The following is a 17,256-nucleotide window of genomic DNA, read 5'->3' as shown; positions in this document are numbered from 1 at the left end:
GGCAGATGTCCCAAACAGACAGTGAGAATGACCAACAAACTCGTTTCATTATATTGCTGTTGCCACCCGGGATTAAACCCAGGACATCATGGTCAGAGAACCAAAACTCTAACCACTAGGTTAATTAATGGCTATTTAATTATTACTATTATTTACTATTATGGATGTATTGCTAATCCATTCAAATATACGTTGTTTGAATTATATATCGTCATCACCCTCTCAGAAGGGTAAGTGAAACTTTTACCGTTAACTGGGCACCCACCAACCCGGCAGGAAGTCCCAAAGAGGTAGATGTTTCGTGTAATCCATATAGCACTAGTAACTGGCTTATCGATTATTGATTGCGTTTGGTACGAGGATTTCGGCAGCTCCGAACAGCATGCCTAGTAGATTATGGATGTATTGTTAATCCATTCAAATATGTGTTATTTGAATTATATAATGTCATTAGTAGGGTAAGTGAAATTTTACCGTTACCTGGGCGCCCACCAACCCGGGAGAGAAGTCTCTGAGAGGTACATGTTTCCGTGTAATCCATATGGTGAGAAAAACTGGCATATCAATTATTGATTGTGTGCACTGCGGGAATTTTGCCAGCTCTAAACAGCACACCCAGTAGATATCAATGACTTGAATACCAAGAAAGCTCATTGCCAACGGTCCCCACATCAGATTACAGAAGCTCCCCATCAACGGAAACAAGTCTACTCTCACAGACATAGCCAAATACATGTAGACAGTGAGAAAGAACCAACAGACTCGTTTCATCATCTCATCAGAAGATCTCACCACAACAATGAGACAAAATACTTTCATTCTGTAACTGTATACAAAATTTGAACAACATACAAAAACATTATAAATATATTTTAGTAAGAATGGCTACATAAATCAAAAAAGCGAACAAACAAGAGTGGATGGTTCAATACTCTACCAAATTGACGGAGCCATAACTAACTTACACATGCATGTGTTACAACTTTCTACAATGGTGAGTTAGTCATCGCACAATCAATTTGGTACAGTATTGAACCATCCACTCTTGCTTGTTCGCTTATTGCTGATTTGTGTAGCCATTCTTAATAAAAGAGATATTATTTTGCGTGAACTGTACTAGAAGCATACAGCTTACAGAGTGCCTCAGAGTGAACCCAAACTACAAAGAATGGGCATTTTCATCATTAGCTGAGTGAAACCAGTGTGGTAGATGTTGTTCCTAAAACTTCCCAATAATGTATGCTGGGTGCACTTGATACTCACAAAGGCGCTCTGCTATGCCGATAAATCTAATTACACAAGTCGTCAGATGTTACCATTTGGAAGTCAAACATACATCTTCTAAGAGCATATGAAGAAGTGCACTTTTGTCAGTTGTATTCAGTTTTTAGTTTAGCGTCCTGAACAATTTGTAGCCACTGAGCGCATTTTCCTAGATAGGCCTACCACGCGCGCAGCAGAGAGATTAGTCGCACTTCCTTCGTTATCTTGTCGCGGCATCTGTAGACAAGTTTTGTCAACTCTTCGCATGTCTCATCATAAACATTTTGGGGATCTCTGAGAACAACAGAAGAGGCTGCAAGTGTCAGTAGACGTGCTTGCTAGTGTCAAATACCAGAGCACGCGCAGCACTGCTTCCAAACTGGCAAAGGACAAACCGCACTGCTCACATAAAATCGTGATAGTTGTATTTTCAAACCAATCGCAAAACAAAGAAAACAGCTTCTGCCCAGGATAGTTTGCAATAAAGAAACATAACCAGTTCAGTCAGAGAAAGTGTGTGGAATGAGAAAACCCATCTGAAGAAAGTTAGTTAGTCAGACAAAATTGTGGTTTAGTACAAATACGTTTAAAAATAAACCAAACGGTTTTGGAGGTTGAAACTTGGCACACAGAGAAGAAAAGCAGGAGACTTCAGTAATGCTATTTGCTTTTTTGCAGTAGTGCTTCTGAGCCAAGATAGAAAAGAAGCGTACATGAGCTTATGTATTCACACCCCAGGCATTCCTAGATAGTGACTATGCGTCACTATCAATAACAGTTTAATAGTAAACAAGGCAGATTGCTGCTATTTTAAATAGCAATTTTAATGTCTAATGTAGGCTATTAAATGTTCATACTATTAAATCGTAAATCCAAATCCAAATGTATGACCAGGTAGATTTTTATTAGAATAAACCCATTATTGTATTACACTACCAGTGTCAAATCAAAATAGACAATGACAACAACGATAACAACAACGACGACAGTGTGTGTGTGTGTGTGTGTGTGTGTGTGTGTGTGTGTGTGCATGTGTGTGTGTGTATGTGTGTGTGTGCGTGTGTGTGTGCGTGTGTGTGTGCGTGTGTGTGTGCATGTCAAGGAAAGATCTACGCATGTGAATGTAGAAGTTCTTTTCGACAACCAAGTGACCTATACAGGCATCAACATTACACCTGGAAATTTTCCAACAACCCAAGATCAAAATCAAAGGGCCCACTATCATAGTGGTTCATACTACGGGTGGCTTCAAGATTACGGTTGGAGGCGTGTGTGCACATCCACACACAAATGCACTTTACGTCTGCCAGCTAGCATGCGAAACACCCCCCTCGGTGCGCTAGCATGTTCGAAGTGGCATGTGCCAACTAAGATGCATGTGGAAGTGCCACTGTACCATGAGCCAGCTCACATATGCCAGTTATGTGCACATGCATGTGATTGCACCTACCTCAGCCTCCTTTGCACATACAGCATCTTTACGTTTGTCAGGGTTTGCAACTTTGGTCTAAAACATCAATCAACTAAGCAGCAAAGAATGATTATAAGAACATCCTATACTTACGGTTTTCAGTGGAGAAGTTTTAGTTTTAATAGGTGCGAGCTTGTCCACACCTGCTGCATAACTTCCATCAAGTGATCTTTTCAAACAATCATTTCTAAAAACATTACAATATTAATAGGTACGCATCGACACTGTAATATCTGCACTGCGATAAATATATACATGATATCTATATCTATATCTATATCTATATGATAATTCTTTTATTGCCATACATGAAAGCTACAAAACAGTAGCAATAAAGTGTCTTATTATAATAGTAGTGTCACAACAAGATTCGAATCTCTTGGCACACTCAGGGCTGGCAGAGCAGGGTGAGCCAGGTGGGCCATGGCCCACCCATTATTCAAAAATGGGACTTCCACCAACAGGTGTTTGGCGAAAACTTCCGGAGAATGGTATAGGTAATTAAATAAATTAGTTATTTGTTCACCTCTACAGATGAGACAAACCAACCATAATTCGGGAGTTTACCACAGGAAGTGTGGGATGGGCACAACATGCCTCGTAAACCCAGTCACTCGTCTTGATGCACGCTTACTGTTTGCCGTAGAGAGACGCCACGAATCATTTCTCTCAGAAGACTGAAGACGTACTTGAGGTGTACAATGAGCCAATGCCACCTAAACAATCTGATGGTACTGCATGTACATAGTGACCGACTAGAAAAGATGAACCTTTTAGAAATCGGAAATGAGTTCATTAGTGCTAATGACCAACGCAAGTCAATTTTTGGTCTTTTCAGTCTCTAACAGATGACAATTTTTGCGTGCAGTTCAATAAATGATTAAATATTCTCAGAGTACAATAGTACTAGTAGTTAGACTACCCTCTAGTAACGCTGTCTTTAGCCAGGCTCCATCCAACATCTGGAGGGCTCCGCCGGCCTTGCACACTAACAGTCCTGTAAAGGACAACACAAACACATATACTAGCATGCATGAAAAAGTACAGTTTCTCTATTATAGTTCTTTTCTTTCTATCTGATTTCTAGCAACCCAGCCGCAATAGGAGACTTCAACTACTCTTTAATAGCAGGATTACCAGATTCAAAACGTATGCTTGGGTTTCCAGAGCTTTGCTAACGACGTTTTCATTTCTTCAAACACCATTCCTCTAGACTCAATCAAAAGGTGAAAAAGCTTCGCTCTATACTGTTGATTTGCCATCCTCAATAATTCAATGTAACAAAATGATTCAAATACAACCGACAGTTCTAGCAGCCAAGCTTCCCTGGTATTTGCTTTCCAAACTATGATATCAGGGCGAAGGTTAGTTGCTGTGATTTCCATTGAAAAGACGTAAGTTTGGTTAGCAATATCAGCAACCATCTGGTAGTCAGGTCGTGACGTTTAATGAAATCAACAATTCTTGTCAACAAACTGTCATGTCTCGACTTGTAAATTCCTGAAGTCAGAAGTACCAGGCATGCAGTTAAATAGTATGACCTAAAGACTGTGGTTGTCCACAAAGAGGACAATGATTGACTTGCGATCTCTTCTAATGGAAGTTAACTTTCGTGGGCTGAATGTCCACAATGGCATTCGTTATCAACTTAAACTGCTCATCAGGTAATTCTTTTAATGGCAGTTGACCATATAGTGGTGTCCGAGTCTACGCAGCATGCCGCTCTTCCTTGCACTGGTAAAGATGTTAGGTGGTTCCAGAGATGTGCCTGATGTTGTAGCTTGATGTATTTTTGACCTCTCTAACTTTTCTGCCACTAAATACTTGAGCATCATCAGGGGAACCACCCAGAATCTCTAGATCTTTGAGGCATTTATCTACTGCAAAACGAGAGGCCGTCATCATGCTTTCCCTTTCAACTTTCACGTTGGCCAATGCCTTTAGGCAACTGTCTTTAGAGTTTTGAAACGCAGAAAGACGAGACACCTGTAGGTTCTTGAATGATACAGATGGTAATGGTCAATCGAGACGTCGACATTCCGAATTTAGGAATGGTAGCCGAGTGGGCCAATCCAACCCATTTCTTCCAGTAGCGGGTGACAAGACTGTCTAGCGTGTGACAATCCACGATAATGGAAGTGAAGCAATACTGAGTAACTAAGATAACCGAGAAACAATTCCTCGTTTGTTTAAGATACCTTTGGCATCTCTCGAGACAGCAGTAACATCAACACACCAAAGAAGGTTAGTATTTCACATCTTCATTGCTGAGATGAGAAGAAACTGGAAAACTTAGGTATCTATAATTGTCACCTTCCTTCAGAAATGAAATCCTTTGATCTTGCAGATACAGCTCCGGGTCAAACACTGTTGGAGAGAGCTGTCTCCGGCAAGCAAACAGCACATTACTGGCATTGACGTCCAGTCCTGACCACCGTACAAATTCCTCTGTTCACTTGCAGACCATCTCAGCCTCCTCTGTTCCATGAGTGATGATTGCAGTATCGTCAGTGAATATTGATAGAAATACATCGTGATCCACACACGACAGTTTGTAAGCACATAGAGGTTTCAGCGACTCTACAAAGTTATTATAGAGATTCATAATCATGTCAGACAGCTACAGATAGTGGATTGCCCAGAAAGACTCCTACACCATAAGGAAAAACGGTAGTAGACCAGTTATTGGTCAACACGATTACTTGTAAACACTATACAAGTCGGCAACCAGCTTCTTCAATGATTCATCACAGTGATAATGTGACAAAGCAAATTGAATCAACTTGTGATGCACACTACCAAAGGCATTGCATAGATCCACAAAATATTCTGTATCCTTTGGTAATTTTTGCATCAAAGCCTCAACAAGTCTGAACTGATGTTTATGGCATCCACTAACACAACTGATAAAACCTTTTTTGGTACATCTGTAAAAAGGCATTTATTAGTGATGAGATGGTCAAATAGCTGATATTTGAGGATGGATGTAAAAATCTCCCAATAGCAGAGGTCAAGGCTATAGGACAAATTGATGCCGGATCAGACAGATTACTTTTTTCCAGGTTTTGGTATCAACTTGATCACTCCTACCTTGCACAACCTTGGCATTTACAGCATTCAATGCACCTTCTGTAAATGTGGAGTAAAGCAGAAATCAAAGATGGGCAACACTTTAGAACTCTGTAGCTGATTTAATCCAGCAGTGACAAGGCTCTGACCTTTTGAATACAGTGTCATATCAGAAGAGGCACTGCATGCACCACCCTATCAGAGAGTTGGAACAGGAACTTCTACCCATTCTGCGGTCAGAGAGCATAGCAATCGTTTACACAGTTCTGTTTATAGGTAGCTGCATTCCTAGTAATTTGCTACCAAGTGAAATCTAAGAGTGTTTTGGAACACCACGCTCACCTAGAGCAGTCCGCGTCTCATGATGATCAACTTGAGGGAAGGTTTAGGTTCTCGGTCGCTGCTTGCAACTTCCACTACCAACTGCGCAAGAAGAGAGTCCAGAATAAAACACTAGCACGTAATTTGTATGCATTCTATTGACCTATATAGCTATTTCACTGTAGATGTATACAGTACAAGTCCAAAAACATTTTGAGAAATGATGGGTATGTACTTATGTCATTTATTCCCATCTCCTACATCACATTCACAACTGCTGCAAGCGATATAGGTAACAAGAGTGTGATGTAGGAGATGGGCATAAATGACATAAGTACATACCCATCCCTACATACCCATCATTTTCTCAAAGTGTTTTTGGACTTGCTTCATACATTTTTAGATGGAAATGACAGATTTAGTAAACGAAGTGCTTAGCATTTTGAACATGTGAGAATACTTTCATGTTCAAAACCCTAGGACAGACCACGTGGAGGTTACACTCTCCGTCCCACCCCGCCCCTTCCCACCCTAGGCCACGAATTTCAGGCTGTAATTAGACACTGCACATCCCAGTTTAGCTACGGTGTTTCTTTTCAAGTGACCTTTAGCCTGGCTGACAAAAGTGAAATGTGAAATGTGAAATGTGAAAGAATAGATCGGGTTTTTTACTTGCTGATAGCTGGCTTCTGAGGCGCTAGTGTCAGCGGTGATAGTCTGTTTAGACTTATGCAGTTTGAAATGGAAATGACAGTTCTAGTAAACGTGTGCAGCTCGGCCGGAATTTCAATCTTTGATTGCATCTCTAGACAACTCCCACGTTATGCTCAGCATACACGGAAGTACGTAGCCACCTGACGGATGTACGTAATAACACTGATTGCATCTATAAACAACTCCCATTACCTAGGGTTCCACGAACGAGATACACGCTTACATGCACAGAGAGTCAGACAGGACGCAGCGCCGTTGAACATATAGTCGTACATGTTCAACTACACGCAACTGTAAGCAGCATGTAGCAGCAGGTGGAAGTGGCAGCTAGTCTTCCAAACGGTATGTAGTCACATGTACACACGTGACAGGAACAACATGGCGTTGTGGGAAGCAGTACGTGGACTTGCATGGCAGCAGTTGACTGATGCAAGGTGACTTTGCACATTTCTAGCTGTTGGGTCAGTGCAATTCTTCGGACAAGAGCAAATCTTTTGGTGTGACTCTCGTCGTTGTAACTGCTTCGAGTGAGGCACTAGCCTGGCTGACAAAAGTGAAATGTGAAATGTGAAATGTGAAAGAATAAATCAGGTTTTTTACTTGCCGATAGCTGGCTTCTGAGGCGCTTAGTGTCAGCGGTGATAGTCTGGCTGCCATTAGGAACGTTTGAAGTTGAGCGCTACGTGGGTCCGAGATCTCTGTAATGAGTTCTGAGAGATGCGGTTCGGATGCATTTGGATACTTTTGTATGGGCCACCATTTTAGATTCTTCGCATCCCTACATAGGGAGTGCTACTGCACTCCCTAATTACAGGTGCGTGCAACTAGAGACTAGACGTTATCTAGAACTTCATGAATTGCTTTGTTAGATCACAGTAGCATAAAACAGACACATTGGATGAGAGAAACACTTCACAACAGACCAGTGAACTTGGACACGGACGACTTCTGTAAACTGGAAAGGGACTTTATCGTCACAGCTGCGAAGTCAAATCTTGGGGTCTTTGAGATTTCTCAATGCAACGTTTTTCCACAACTACTGCTCTATTCACAATACCACTTAATGGCCCACAGGCCCCACGTATACAAATGCAAAGGCATAATCGATCCACAGACCCTCATGATGACGCAACTCAAGACACATCAAGACTTGGGCACCATTTCAATCCTGTGGCTAGAGTAACATGTAAAACAACACCTCGCATCGCAGACACTTTGAATAGAGTCATACTCTTGGAAACAGATCACTCAAAGTATTGACCACGCCCACTGCCGTAAGGCATGTTCTCAGTTACTGAGCATGTGTGAAAACATGCAGTACCTCCTCTAGTGTCATAGAATATGCTAAGTTGAGCTATATGTGCCAATGGCTCTTGACAACGTTTAAACCATTCTGGGTACTGGAATTGACTTGGGTAGAACTCTGGTTGATAAGCTGCACTAAAGTACTCAAAGGCTGAGGCTTTATCAAATGTGAGCCTTTCTGAATCTTGCATTAAATTTGAAGATGTCTTGCAAACTTCCAGAAGTAGTGCTTTCACTCCAGCCTTTTTAGTTTGCTAAGTGCTCTCAGACATTTCCTCCATATAGAAACCAAAAATAACGTATCTTCCCAGCTCATGCTACCTGATTTCTTGGCATGCCTCAGAGCTCTCTGAGCAACTTGCTTTTCTCTCTTAGCTCTATATACAAAGTGTGTTGCAATTTTTGTGCGTCGATACACTCCTTAGTCGCTGCACTGATCTCAACTAAATTTGCCAGAAGGCTGCATTTTGTTACAATCTATGGAACTGTGATACTTTTAACCAGTGTCCTGCGCTTCTTCAATCTTTTGCTTGCCAATTGAACCTGCCTCTGCTTCTGCAAATTCACCAAATTGAAATTGACCATTCATGACCTTGGACAGTACGCACAGAGCATGTCGGATCTAGTAGGCGGTGTACAGAGTGATTCTACTAATGACATCACACATGTGCAATATGATGACATCCACTTAATACTCTATGGTCAATGGTCTAGCCACAGCAATGTTACTGTAACCCTAGTACATGTGCACTTTGGGTTAATTAAGCAAAATGTGTTCTATTTTTAACTGCTTTCGGGTCAGCTCTCTGACTGCATATCCAGGTACCTGCCATTACTATGAATCCTATCTCCTTGCCTTACTTCACTTGTTTAATTAATTGTCTCACTATAAACCCTAAAACATCTGTCTTCTAAAGAAACACTTCACCTTTTGATGCACACGCAGTAGATGTTAACGTATGTGAAGGCCTTGGGTTGTGGACGCTTGCTGTGTTGTACGGTCCATTGTTTTGGTCTTGAGACGGGTCTAACGCTTCAGGTGACTATGACAGTGAAAGGGAACAAGTTACAGTTCATAAGCAACTCAGTCGTTCACATGTTGCAGACTCCACATGGATCGTCTTGAACGACTTGCAGTCGCTCGGTCCTTCACACTTCCCTCTGTCTTTCTTTCTATGAAAGAAGGCCATAGTACAGTGCACAATTGCTTGTGCGATGCAAAATAACACGTAAACATGCGTCACCGTGCATAATCACGTGACACCAAATGCCTTCATTCTATAGCCAAACCATCGCCGTATGTGTGCTTTTCGTCATCGATTGAAACTGAGTCAGTGATGCAAAAGCATGTTTTACTTTTGCTTAATTAAGTAAATATCAAAGTCTACACAAAGCGGTGAATCAAAACCTACACTTCTTGGATGTTATTTGAAAAACCACCTCGTAGTACGTTTTGTTTCCTGGTCTTATCATAATGCGCAGCTATCAAGTTTGCTCTGAGATATCTCCAAACTTCCCAACTTCATGTGTGACCAAAAACGATTAGCAGCTGAGAGCAACGTCAGAGTTGCACAGACCGATGAAGTGCTCCTTTAATTAAAGTTTTCTTAAAATATGTATGTTACAACAGCAGTGCCTGTACATTTGTCACTGACCTAACACTTCTATAAAATCAAGATTGAATTTCACCATGCAGTAACAATTCTATCTCTTAACCTTCTGGTACAAATAAGTTCTAAAAGCAAGAAGTAAATAACGAGAATATCTTTTCAGTTTGTCTCTCCCGTGCATGAATCTCATCCACTTGTGCAACAAATTTCCCTACAATCAGTTCCCAATAACCGCGCTTAAAAGAAATCCAAAGTGAAAAAGCATTCAACATTCAACATTCAAGCTTGTATATTTTTCAACAGTAAAAACATCTTAATTTTCAAAAGAATTGGTATATAAGATTAGCACAAAACTAATTGTTGATTGCATTTAGCATAGACAGTAACTCATATATATATATATATATATATAATACCAAATAAAATAAATGACTCACTTTAATGTATGACTCAGTTCTTCTTGCTGTTTTCGCCTGTCTTTAACACGCTTCACCAATGTCTCAAAATTCAAATCTTGCTGCTGTGTTTGTTGAGCCAATCGCTAAACAAAGCACCCTCATGTTAAAAATTTGCCACAGTAAACACATTGATAACCGTGGCATCAATGTACCTAATGTAGGTTACAGAGCTCTTATTAAGATTGTTCTGCAAGTGAGACTAAAAAGTTGCATGTTTAAGCATATGCACATGCAATTACAAATACATTCTCTTAACGAAGATAAATAACTGCAACATTTATCGTAGAATAACTTAGTGATAACATATATGCCAACCGTTCCCACAGTTCATTAAAAGACAAAATGTAATAGTTTAGTATACCGTATAATCAGTTATTTCTTTGATGATAATATTTCTGTGAATTCTGTGAAGAAATTGCAAAGTGCACAAATAAATTTGCAGATATTTAGGCCTAGTCTCAGAGTCCCAGAAAGTCACAGTTCCAACACATGTACATGTGTGTACCAGTAACTGTCTTCCTGGTTGGAACACAGAAATTTTATTTCCAGTAATTAAAACTTTTGTCTAAATTCTCAAATTGCAGTAATTTATGGCTGCAGAAATAACCGGTTATACGGTATCTCTTGTCTAGCACATGGTGTCACTCTGGCCATGTCTTCATAAATTTTGTCATGTCACATATGCTTACAGTTGTGCCTCTGAAACCCGTAAAATAAGTAACAACCATCTCAGGAAAAGTCTTTGTACCATACTACTTCAAACTATTCCTTTGTTCGAATAACTTCATCTCCCTTTCTAATAATAAACTTTCCCACAAGTTTCCTTGTGTATTCATTTAGGCAATTATATGCATTTAACCAAGCACTTCTGTGTTTATCAGTGCACAGTTGTTGCCAAGCTGGCATATCACAGATTCACTTACTGTGTTCTTCTTCTTGAAACTTTAGTTATTAGAAATAAAACAGGTAACCACTGGTGACACAACTCACCTGCCTGTATAATGCAGGATCAACTCTTGGCTTTGGTTTTGTCAGTCTTAGTGACTGGCTGATGAGGCTGTTTTCTGTCTTCCTGTTTAGTGCAATAAACAAATGGTACAGCAAATGTGTCGCAGCTCCATGGTGTTCATTCATGATATCATGTGCCTGGCAAGCAAAACACTCAGTATTATTGGATGCCAAACAAAGTCCAAACCCAGTAAATCTTCAAGTTGCTGGTTACAAATTCCAAAATACAATTATAGTACATTCACCACAACAATTTCCAGTTAAAATTTTAATGTCAGCTTAAATAAATTTAAGTCGTTGTAATTAAATACACTCTTGAATAACCACATCTGAAAATAATAAACTTAAGGTAAAGGTTTCTACACTATATAGCTGTGATTTACTAGGTTTTTGTTGAATGGAATGTCCAGTAGCTTTAACATTGGGTCTAGACGAGTGAAGTTGTTCAGCTTTGACTCTGATGAGCTTGAAAAGAAATATATTGCATTTAGCTTAATGTCACCATTTACAAAAGCAACTGAAAAATCACGACATAATTGACAAACAACACCTAATCATGAGATGCGGCGCTGAAAAAATAACTACATACGGGATCATTCGTGCATGCAAGCATGCAGAAACGTATGCACACAACAGACAGGTGACAGTTTACTTTTCCATAAAGGCAATTCATGGCTCCAATGAACTGCCTCCATAGCTACAACAAAGTGTTTCAAAAAAAGCAGATACTAAAGTACACAGATAACAGAGAAACTGACATCTCACAGTGTCCTCAACCTCTACAGTATATATATTTCAATTGATAGTACACGTGCCCTAGAATCATCTTTAGATCTTACTAAAATGTCGCAGTTCTAGTAAAAACTGTACTGTTGAAAGTGTGGCAACACTAACGTTTAGTCTAAACGTTGCCCCTGAATAAAGAATGTCACATTTCATCTATTGCTCGGATTTTGAAGGAAAAATCGTACAACTTCTTTGGAGGCATACACGAGGCAAACGTTTCTTTAGACTACTGGGATACTGTTTCACCACATGGTGTCTTGAAATGTGAAATGCACACCAGAATTGTAAGTATTGCTGTCTTGAAAGAAGGTGTCAAACCTACAGCATGACACTCCTACAGTACAGACAGAGTGCCCTTAACAAATAAACAACGTCCTCGAATAAACGCCGCCTTGTTGAAATGCCACAGTTGAAGCCCTAGCTAAAAATAAATGCCAAGGCATTTAATCGAAGAAATATGCTCTCTTAGTTTCAGTAGTATTATTCATCAACATAGCTCACTGATGGTAACTTAACACAGTATGGTACTAAGCTGCTGTCTGATTACATTGTCAAAATCCAAGAAAGATGTTAAGTTGTTTCAATGGAAAGTGATTCACACAGACCAGACAATAGCAACTGAACTCAAGAAACTAAATCAAATATCATCTAGAGTATGCCGTTAAAAGTGCGAATAGACGGTATGAATTACTGCTTCCTGACAATTTAACATGCATTCAACTTTGTTAATGAGCTAATCTTTAAATCAAGTGTCATGTTTATTGCTTGTAAAGGCTAACGTACAGCATGAGCAGGAAATACACTTAATTCATCAGAAAATTTGCTTGCCAATGACCCTCAAATTTATCAAAGAGATACTTAGGTTCCATGTTGTTAGCCACAGCTATCCATACATCCAACTCTGCTGAATGTAGAAAGAGACTCTACAATCTTTCAGTTTAATACTGATGATATATTCAATTGTTTTCCTATTTGGTCCTCTAAGAAGTCTATTCAGATTTTGGTATATAGGTTGTTTCAAATCAGCTTCAGGTCACTTTGAACAACCTCAGACTCATGACAATTCAATTTCCATAACTATTTTGTACGAAGCAAAAAGGTCATTCAAATTAACAACATTAAAATCTACCATTTTGTCTGTGTTGTATATATTCCATCAAATAAACTTTGTTGCTGAAGAATGTAATGTGGGTTGCATGTGTGTAATGCAGGCTACAATTTTCAGACATACTTTGATTATATAGTTTGATAATGATGTATAAAAATATGCACGTATTTGACAGACAAAACAGACAAATAAAATGGCAGTCAGACACATATTCGAATTTCTAATGATCAAAACCTATAATTTAAGAGTTTCTTCTTAGGACACATTCAAATATTTTAGTTTGAACTGCCACGCCCACAGTTCCAACAATTCCAGCTCAGATCATACAGACAGATGGCAGTGTTGCTGGCCCTTTTGACAAAATTGTGGCACCAAAGACAGTCCCCTTGTGCTAAAAATCAGTTCTTTGCTATCCAATACAAAAGCTAGCTATGCTAAATAGCTTTAAAGTCTTGAGCTGCTTATATGTTGGGTGACTTTCATACTGCTTCATGTGAGCCGACATAGCCTCGTCTCCGACTCATGTGAGCCTGGCAGTGTCCGGTTCCATATGACACTTCAGCCTTTCCTGAGCATGGACTCACCACGCTTTCACACACTTACTTCACTAAGTGTCACCTACGTCATAGCCTTGACACCCCACGTGACTAAATACTACTTAGGTCACAAACTCAATTAGCTTATATCTATCTAATGTGTGACCCAGCAGATTGTATCACTCCCAAGCCTCCAAACAGCGCATGGTGACTCTCCATGGTGAGTGATTCACCAAGTTCACACTCTCCAAATTTTCAAGACGACTTCAGCATGTGGAAAGGTGAGTGTATTCCTACGTTATTGTCCTACTCGTGTAGACTGGTGAGCCTGCCAAGTCTAGTTACAGCGATCCGAACTTCACATGTAGTTCACTTGTTGTTTCGCCGCACGTCCACTATCTGCACAGCACTTGCTAGTGCGCAGACTCTATTATTGTACAGGCCAGTAGGGTGTGCAATTATGGCAACGAGAGACACGTTGACCTGGAATATTAATTGCAGTCTGCTCTTCGTGTTTTCAATTATGATAACTTTCGGGAGGGTAAACTTGAAGTCTCCAGGGCCATCCTAGGGAAAAAGACATCTTTGCACATACAACAAATGAACTACACGTGAAGTCCGGATTGCTGTAACTAGACTTGGCAAGCTTGCCAGTCTACACGAGTAGGACAATAATGTAGGCATACACTCACCTTTCCACAAGCTGAAGTCATCTTGAAATTTGGAGAGCGTGAACTTGGTGAATCACTCACCGTGGAGAGTCACCATGCCCTGTTTGGAGGCTTGGGTGGAGAGTCACCATGGCCTGTTTGGAGGCTTGGGCGTGATACAATGTGCTGGGTCACACATTAGATAAATATAAGCTAATTGAGTTTGTGACATAGGTAGCATTTAGTCACATGGGGTGCTAAGGCTATGATGTAAGTGAAGCAAGTGTGTGAAAGTAGGCACAGTGAGTCCAGACTCAGGAGAGGCTGAAAAAGTGTCATACGGGAACTGAACACTGCCAGGCTCACGTGAGTCTGGGTGACGAGGCTAAGTCGACAGTAGTCTCCTAGCCAGTAACTGTCTAGAAAGTTTCTCCAAGGCCGGCGCCACAATTTCAAACCCTGGCTGGTCAAACTGCTAAACTCTTCTAACAGTTCTAGAACTCTCAGAACTCTCAATCCAACACGAACTCTATAAACTACCCCCCCCCCCCCCGTCAATTCCAGTTGCAGAAGAGTATTCAAACGCGCCTCAATCTTGCAGTCAAAATAGTGCATGTACACGTTGTATGCATGCGTTGTGTCTCATTATGACAGACATTGAAGCTGATCTAGACATACAACCTAGCTAACAGACGCTAAAACACACACAAAGGGCAGAGGACATAGCATGCAAATTCTAAACCAACCTTCCTCTCGAAAAGCGATCAAAGTCATCCTGAGTAGCAAACACAATTGCAACAAAACCAACAAAAATACCAAGATCGAAGTAAAAAAAAAAAGAGAAAACATCTGGCATACCTGAAGATGATATTTGTGTAAAAGCTCACCGATAAGATAACCATTTGCAAAATCCTTCTTGAAACTCAAGGGTTCTAACAAAACGCAATAAACCGGCGACCAGGTAGACAACTACTATCTAGGTGTACTAACCCACAACAACGCATAGCTTGACATCGTTGTTCAGCCAGTTGCACAATATCTCAGTCATAACGACTCGCGGGTACTATCAAGCGTACGATACACATGTACAGCTCGTCGCTACCACAGTCTGTCTGTTTCCATGACAACTGCAAGTACTTTTAACGCACGCTAACAGGTGCTTACCGTCGCCGTCACGACTGTGGAAGAATTTTTTGCAATTTGCAGCCATTGATCGCATGTATGAGCATTTCTGGCATTTGTAAATGGCATGGCAACTCGATCCATTATGTAATTACCGAGCGTGGTTAGGCTTAGAATCCAGATCGCACAACAGAAAGGGGCGTGGTGCTATAGGCTACGTAGTTAGGAATGAATGAATGATATATCTCTGTCGCACCTATCTAGCGAGCTCTTGGTATTTACATATATTTCTCCTCGTCACGACGACGTTTCATTATGACCTACTTCAAAATATCGTTTCCATGTCCGACTACAGATCATGCAGTGTAGGAGTACAATAGGGTAATCCGGGGTAATTCCGTTGTTACGGGGATTTGGCATGTCATGATTTTGTCGCGCTTTGCTCGCGATTCCAGACCGTCGACTCGATGCTCCAGACCTCGTGTCGTGAACGTATGTACAGATATCACCTAGCCTCGCAAGCCAGGCTCTTCCGCGCAGTCGCTAACCGCACGTGAATCACACGAGGAGGAGGAGCTTTTACCGGAATTGCTCCAGCGCGAGAAGAGCCTGGTCGCTTTCGAGAACGTCATAGTGATGTGAGACCCCGGATCCGGTTTCATAGCTTGCATAAGGCTAATTCGATTCGAAGAGGACATCTAGTCACAGAATCTTGGGTGGGACAGGTAAAATTACACTCACAAAGCGGCGCCAGTCCTGTCTGCACGCATAGAGGTAGGTTTTCGTTCATTTTTCTCGCGCTTCGATCGCTGCGATCTCACGCCCCATTCCTAGGCGCCCGCCATTCTATTGCTAATTGACTAACTGACTTTACAGGCACCGCCTAGCAATAATCATTAGGCTAATTTAATTGCATACATAATGATTCAACAACCAATCGCAACATGACAATGACGTCACGTGACAAACTAAGTTGTCACGTGACATACCTTCGTTTCCGGTCATGTGAACTCTAAGCATAATCGCGCGCGTTACTCCACCACGTCAGGCGAAGATGGCCATGCGTCGAGGCAACCGAACACATGTCACAGATCGCTTTCCAACTATTTTTTGCAGACTCTAGAAAATAAAAGAAGACAACAGAACAAGTTTATAGTCGCTGCGTTGTTTCCTCGCTTTACTACAAAAAGGATCCCGTTTGCACAAAATTTCCTGCAAATGCGATCCGACATGTTCTCCCCTACAGATCGCTTTCCATCTATTTTTAACCTTTTAGTATAAGTACATTAAAATGTAATTGCCGAGCGTAGCGAGGCTTCTAATCCGGGTCGCACAAAAGAAATGGGCGTGGTCCTATATGGGTCTCCATCGAGCTTTTGGTATATATATAGATATAGGATCCATGGCCCGTCCTTCGTACGGGCAAGATACTGTAGTGTAAGATAGGTCTGTGGACACGTCACGTGCATCTTTGTTGCGAGGTCCCGGATATTCTGAATGAATTCGAATCTTGTTCTTCGCGCTTGTTTCGATAGAAATCGACACACTCTCCGTGTAGCGCTTGCTGCAAAAAACGTGTAGGTTGGATTCGGTGCAAATGCAATCAGAATTTGGAGAGAAACGCAAGCGATAGAAGAGTAAGTTTCGTCGGCAAGAGATATTCGATCACTCGAAGCTTTGCGAAGGACGGCGATGCATAGGATCTACACGGGACCGGTGCGGGCGTGTGTTTGAATGAACCGGAATGTGTAGCGTGTGCGTCGTCGAGAAATTTTACGCGAGGGTCGACCCCTCGAGAGGGGACCCGGTGCGTAATTTTTTAAATTTTTTTACGC

The 17,256-nt window shown here is 41.0% G+C and overlaps 1 protein-coding gene across 1 annotated transcript in view; it reads right to left on the bottom strand.

The window, feature by feature from the left end:
• The window catches only part of LOC134191752 (sperm flagellar protein 2-like), an 80,621-nt gene extending 65,228 nt beyond the window's left edge, over positions 1-15,393 (bottom strand). The window contains exons 1-8 of the mRNA XM_062660404.1: positions 15,290-15,393; positions 15,158-15,231; positions 15,046-15,074; positions 11,603-11,684; positions 11,202-11,357; positions 10,191-10,294; positions 2,828-2,921; positions 2,714-2,770 (exon numbers count right to left, since the gene is read on the bottom strand). Of these exons, the coding sequence (XP_062516388.1) occupies positions 2,714-2,770; positions 2,828-2,921; positions 10,191-10,294; positions 11,202-11,357; positions 11,603-11,684; positions 15,046-15,074; positions 15,158-15,231; positions 15,290-15,347 (654 nt within the window). The 5' untranslated portion in view covers positions 15,348-15,393. The remainder of the gene's footprint in view (positions 1-2,713; positions 2,771-2,827; positions 2,922-10,190; positions 10,295-11,201; positions 11,358-11,602; positions 11,685-15,045; positions 15,075-15,157; positions 15,232-15,289) is intronic.
• Positions 15,394-17,256: the final 1,863 nt, after the last annotated feature.

The sequence above is a fragment of the Corticium candelabrum genome, chromosome 1 (genome assembly GCF_963422355.1).
Source record: "Corticium candelabrum chromosome 1, ooCorCand1.1, whole genome shotgun sequence".
Classification (NCBI taxonomy): domain Eukaryota; kingdom Metazoa; phylum Porifera; class Homoscleromorpha; order Homosclerophorida; family Plakinidae; genus Corticium; species Corticium candelabrum.
The sequence above is the reverse complement of the archived record's forward strand: the minus strand, read 5'-3'. Positions and strand labels throughout refer to the sequence as shown.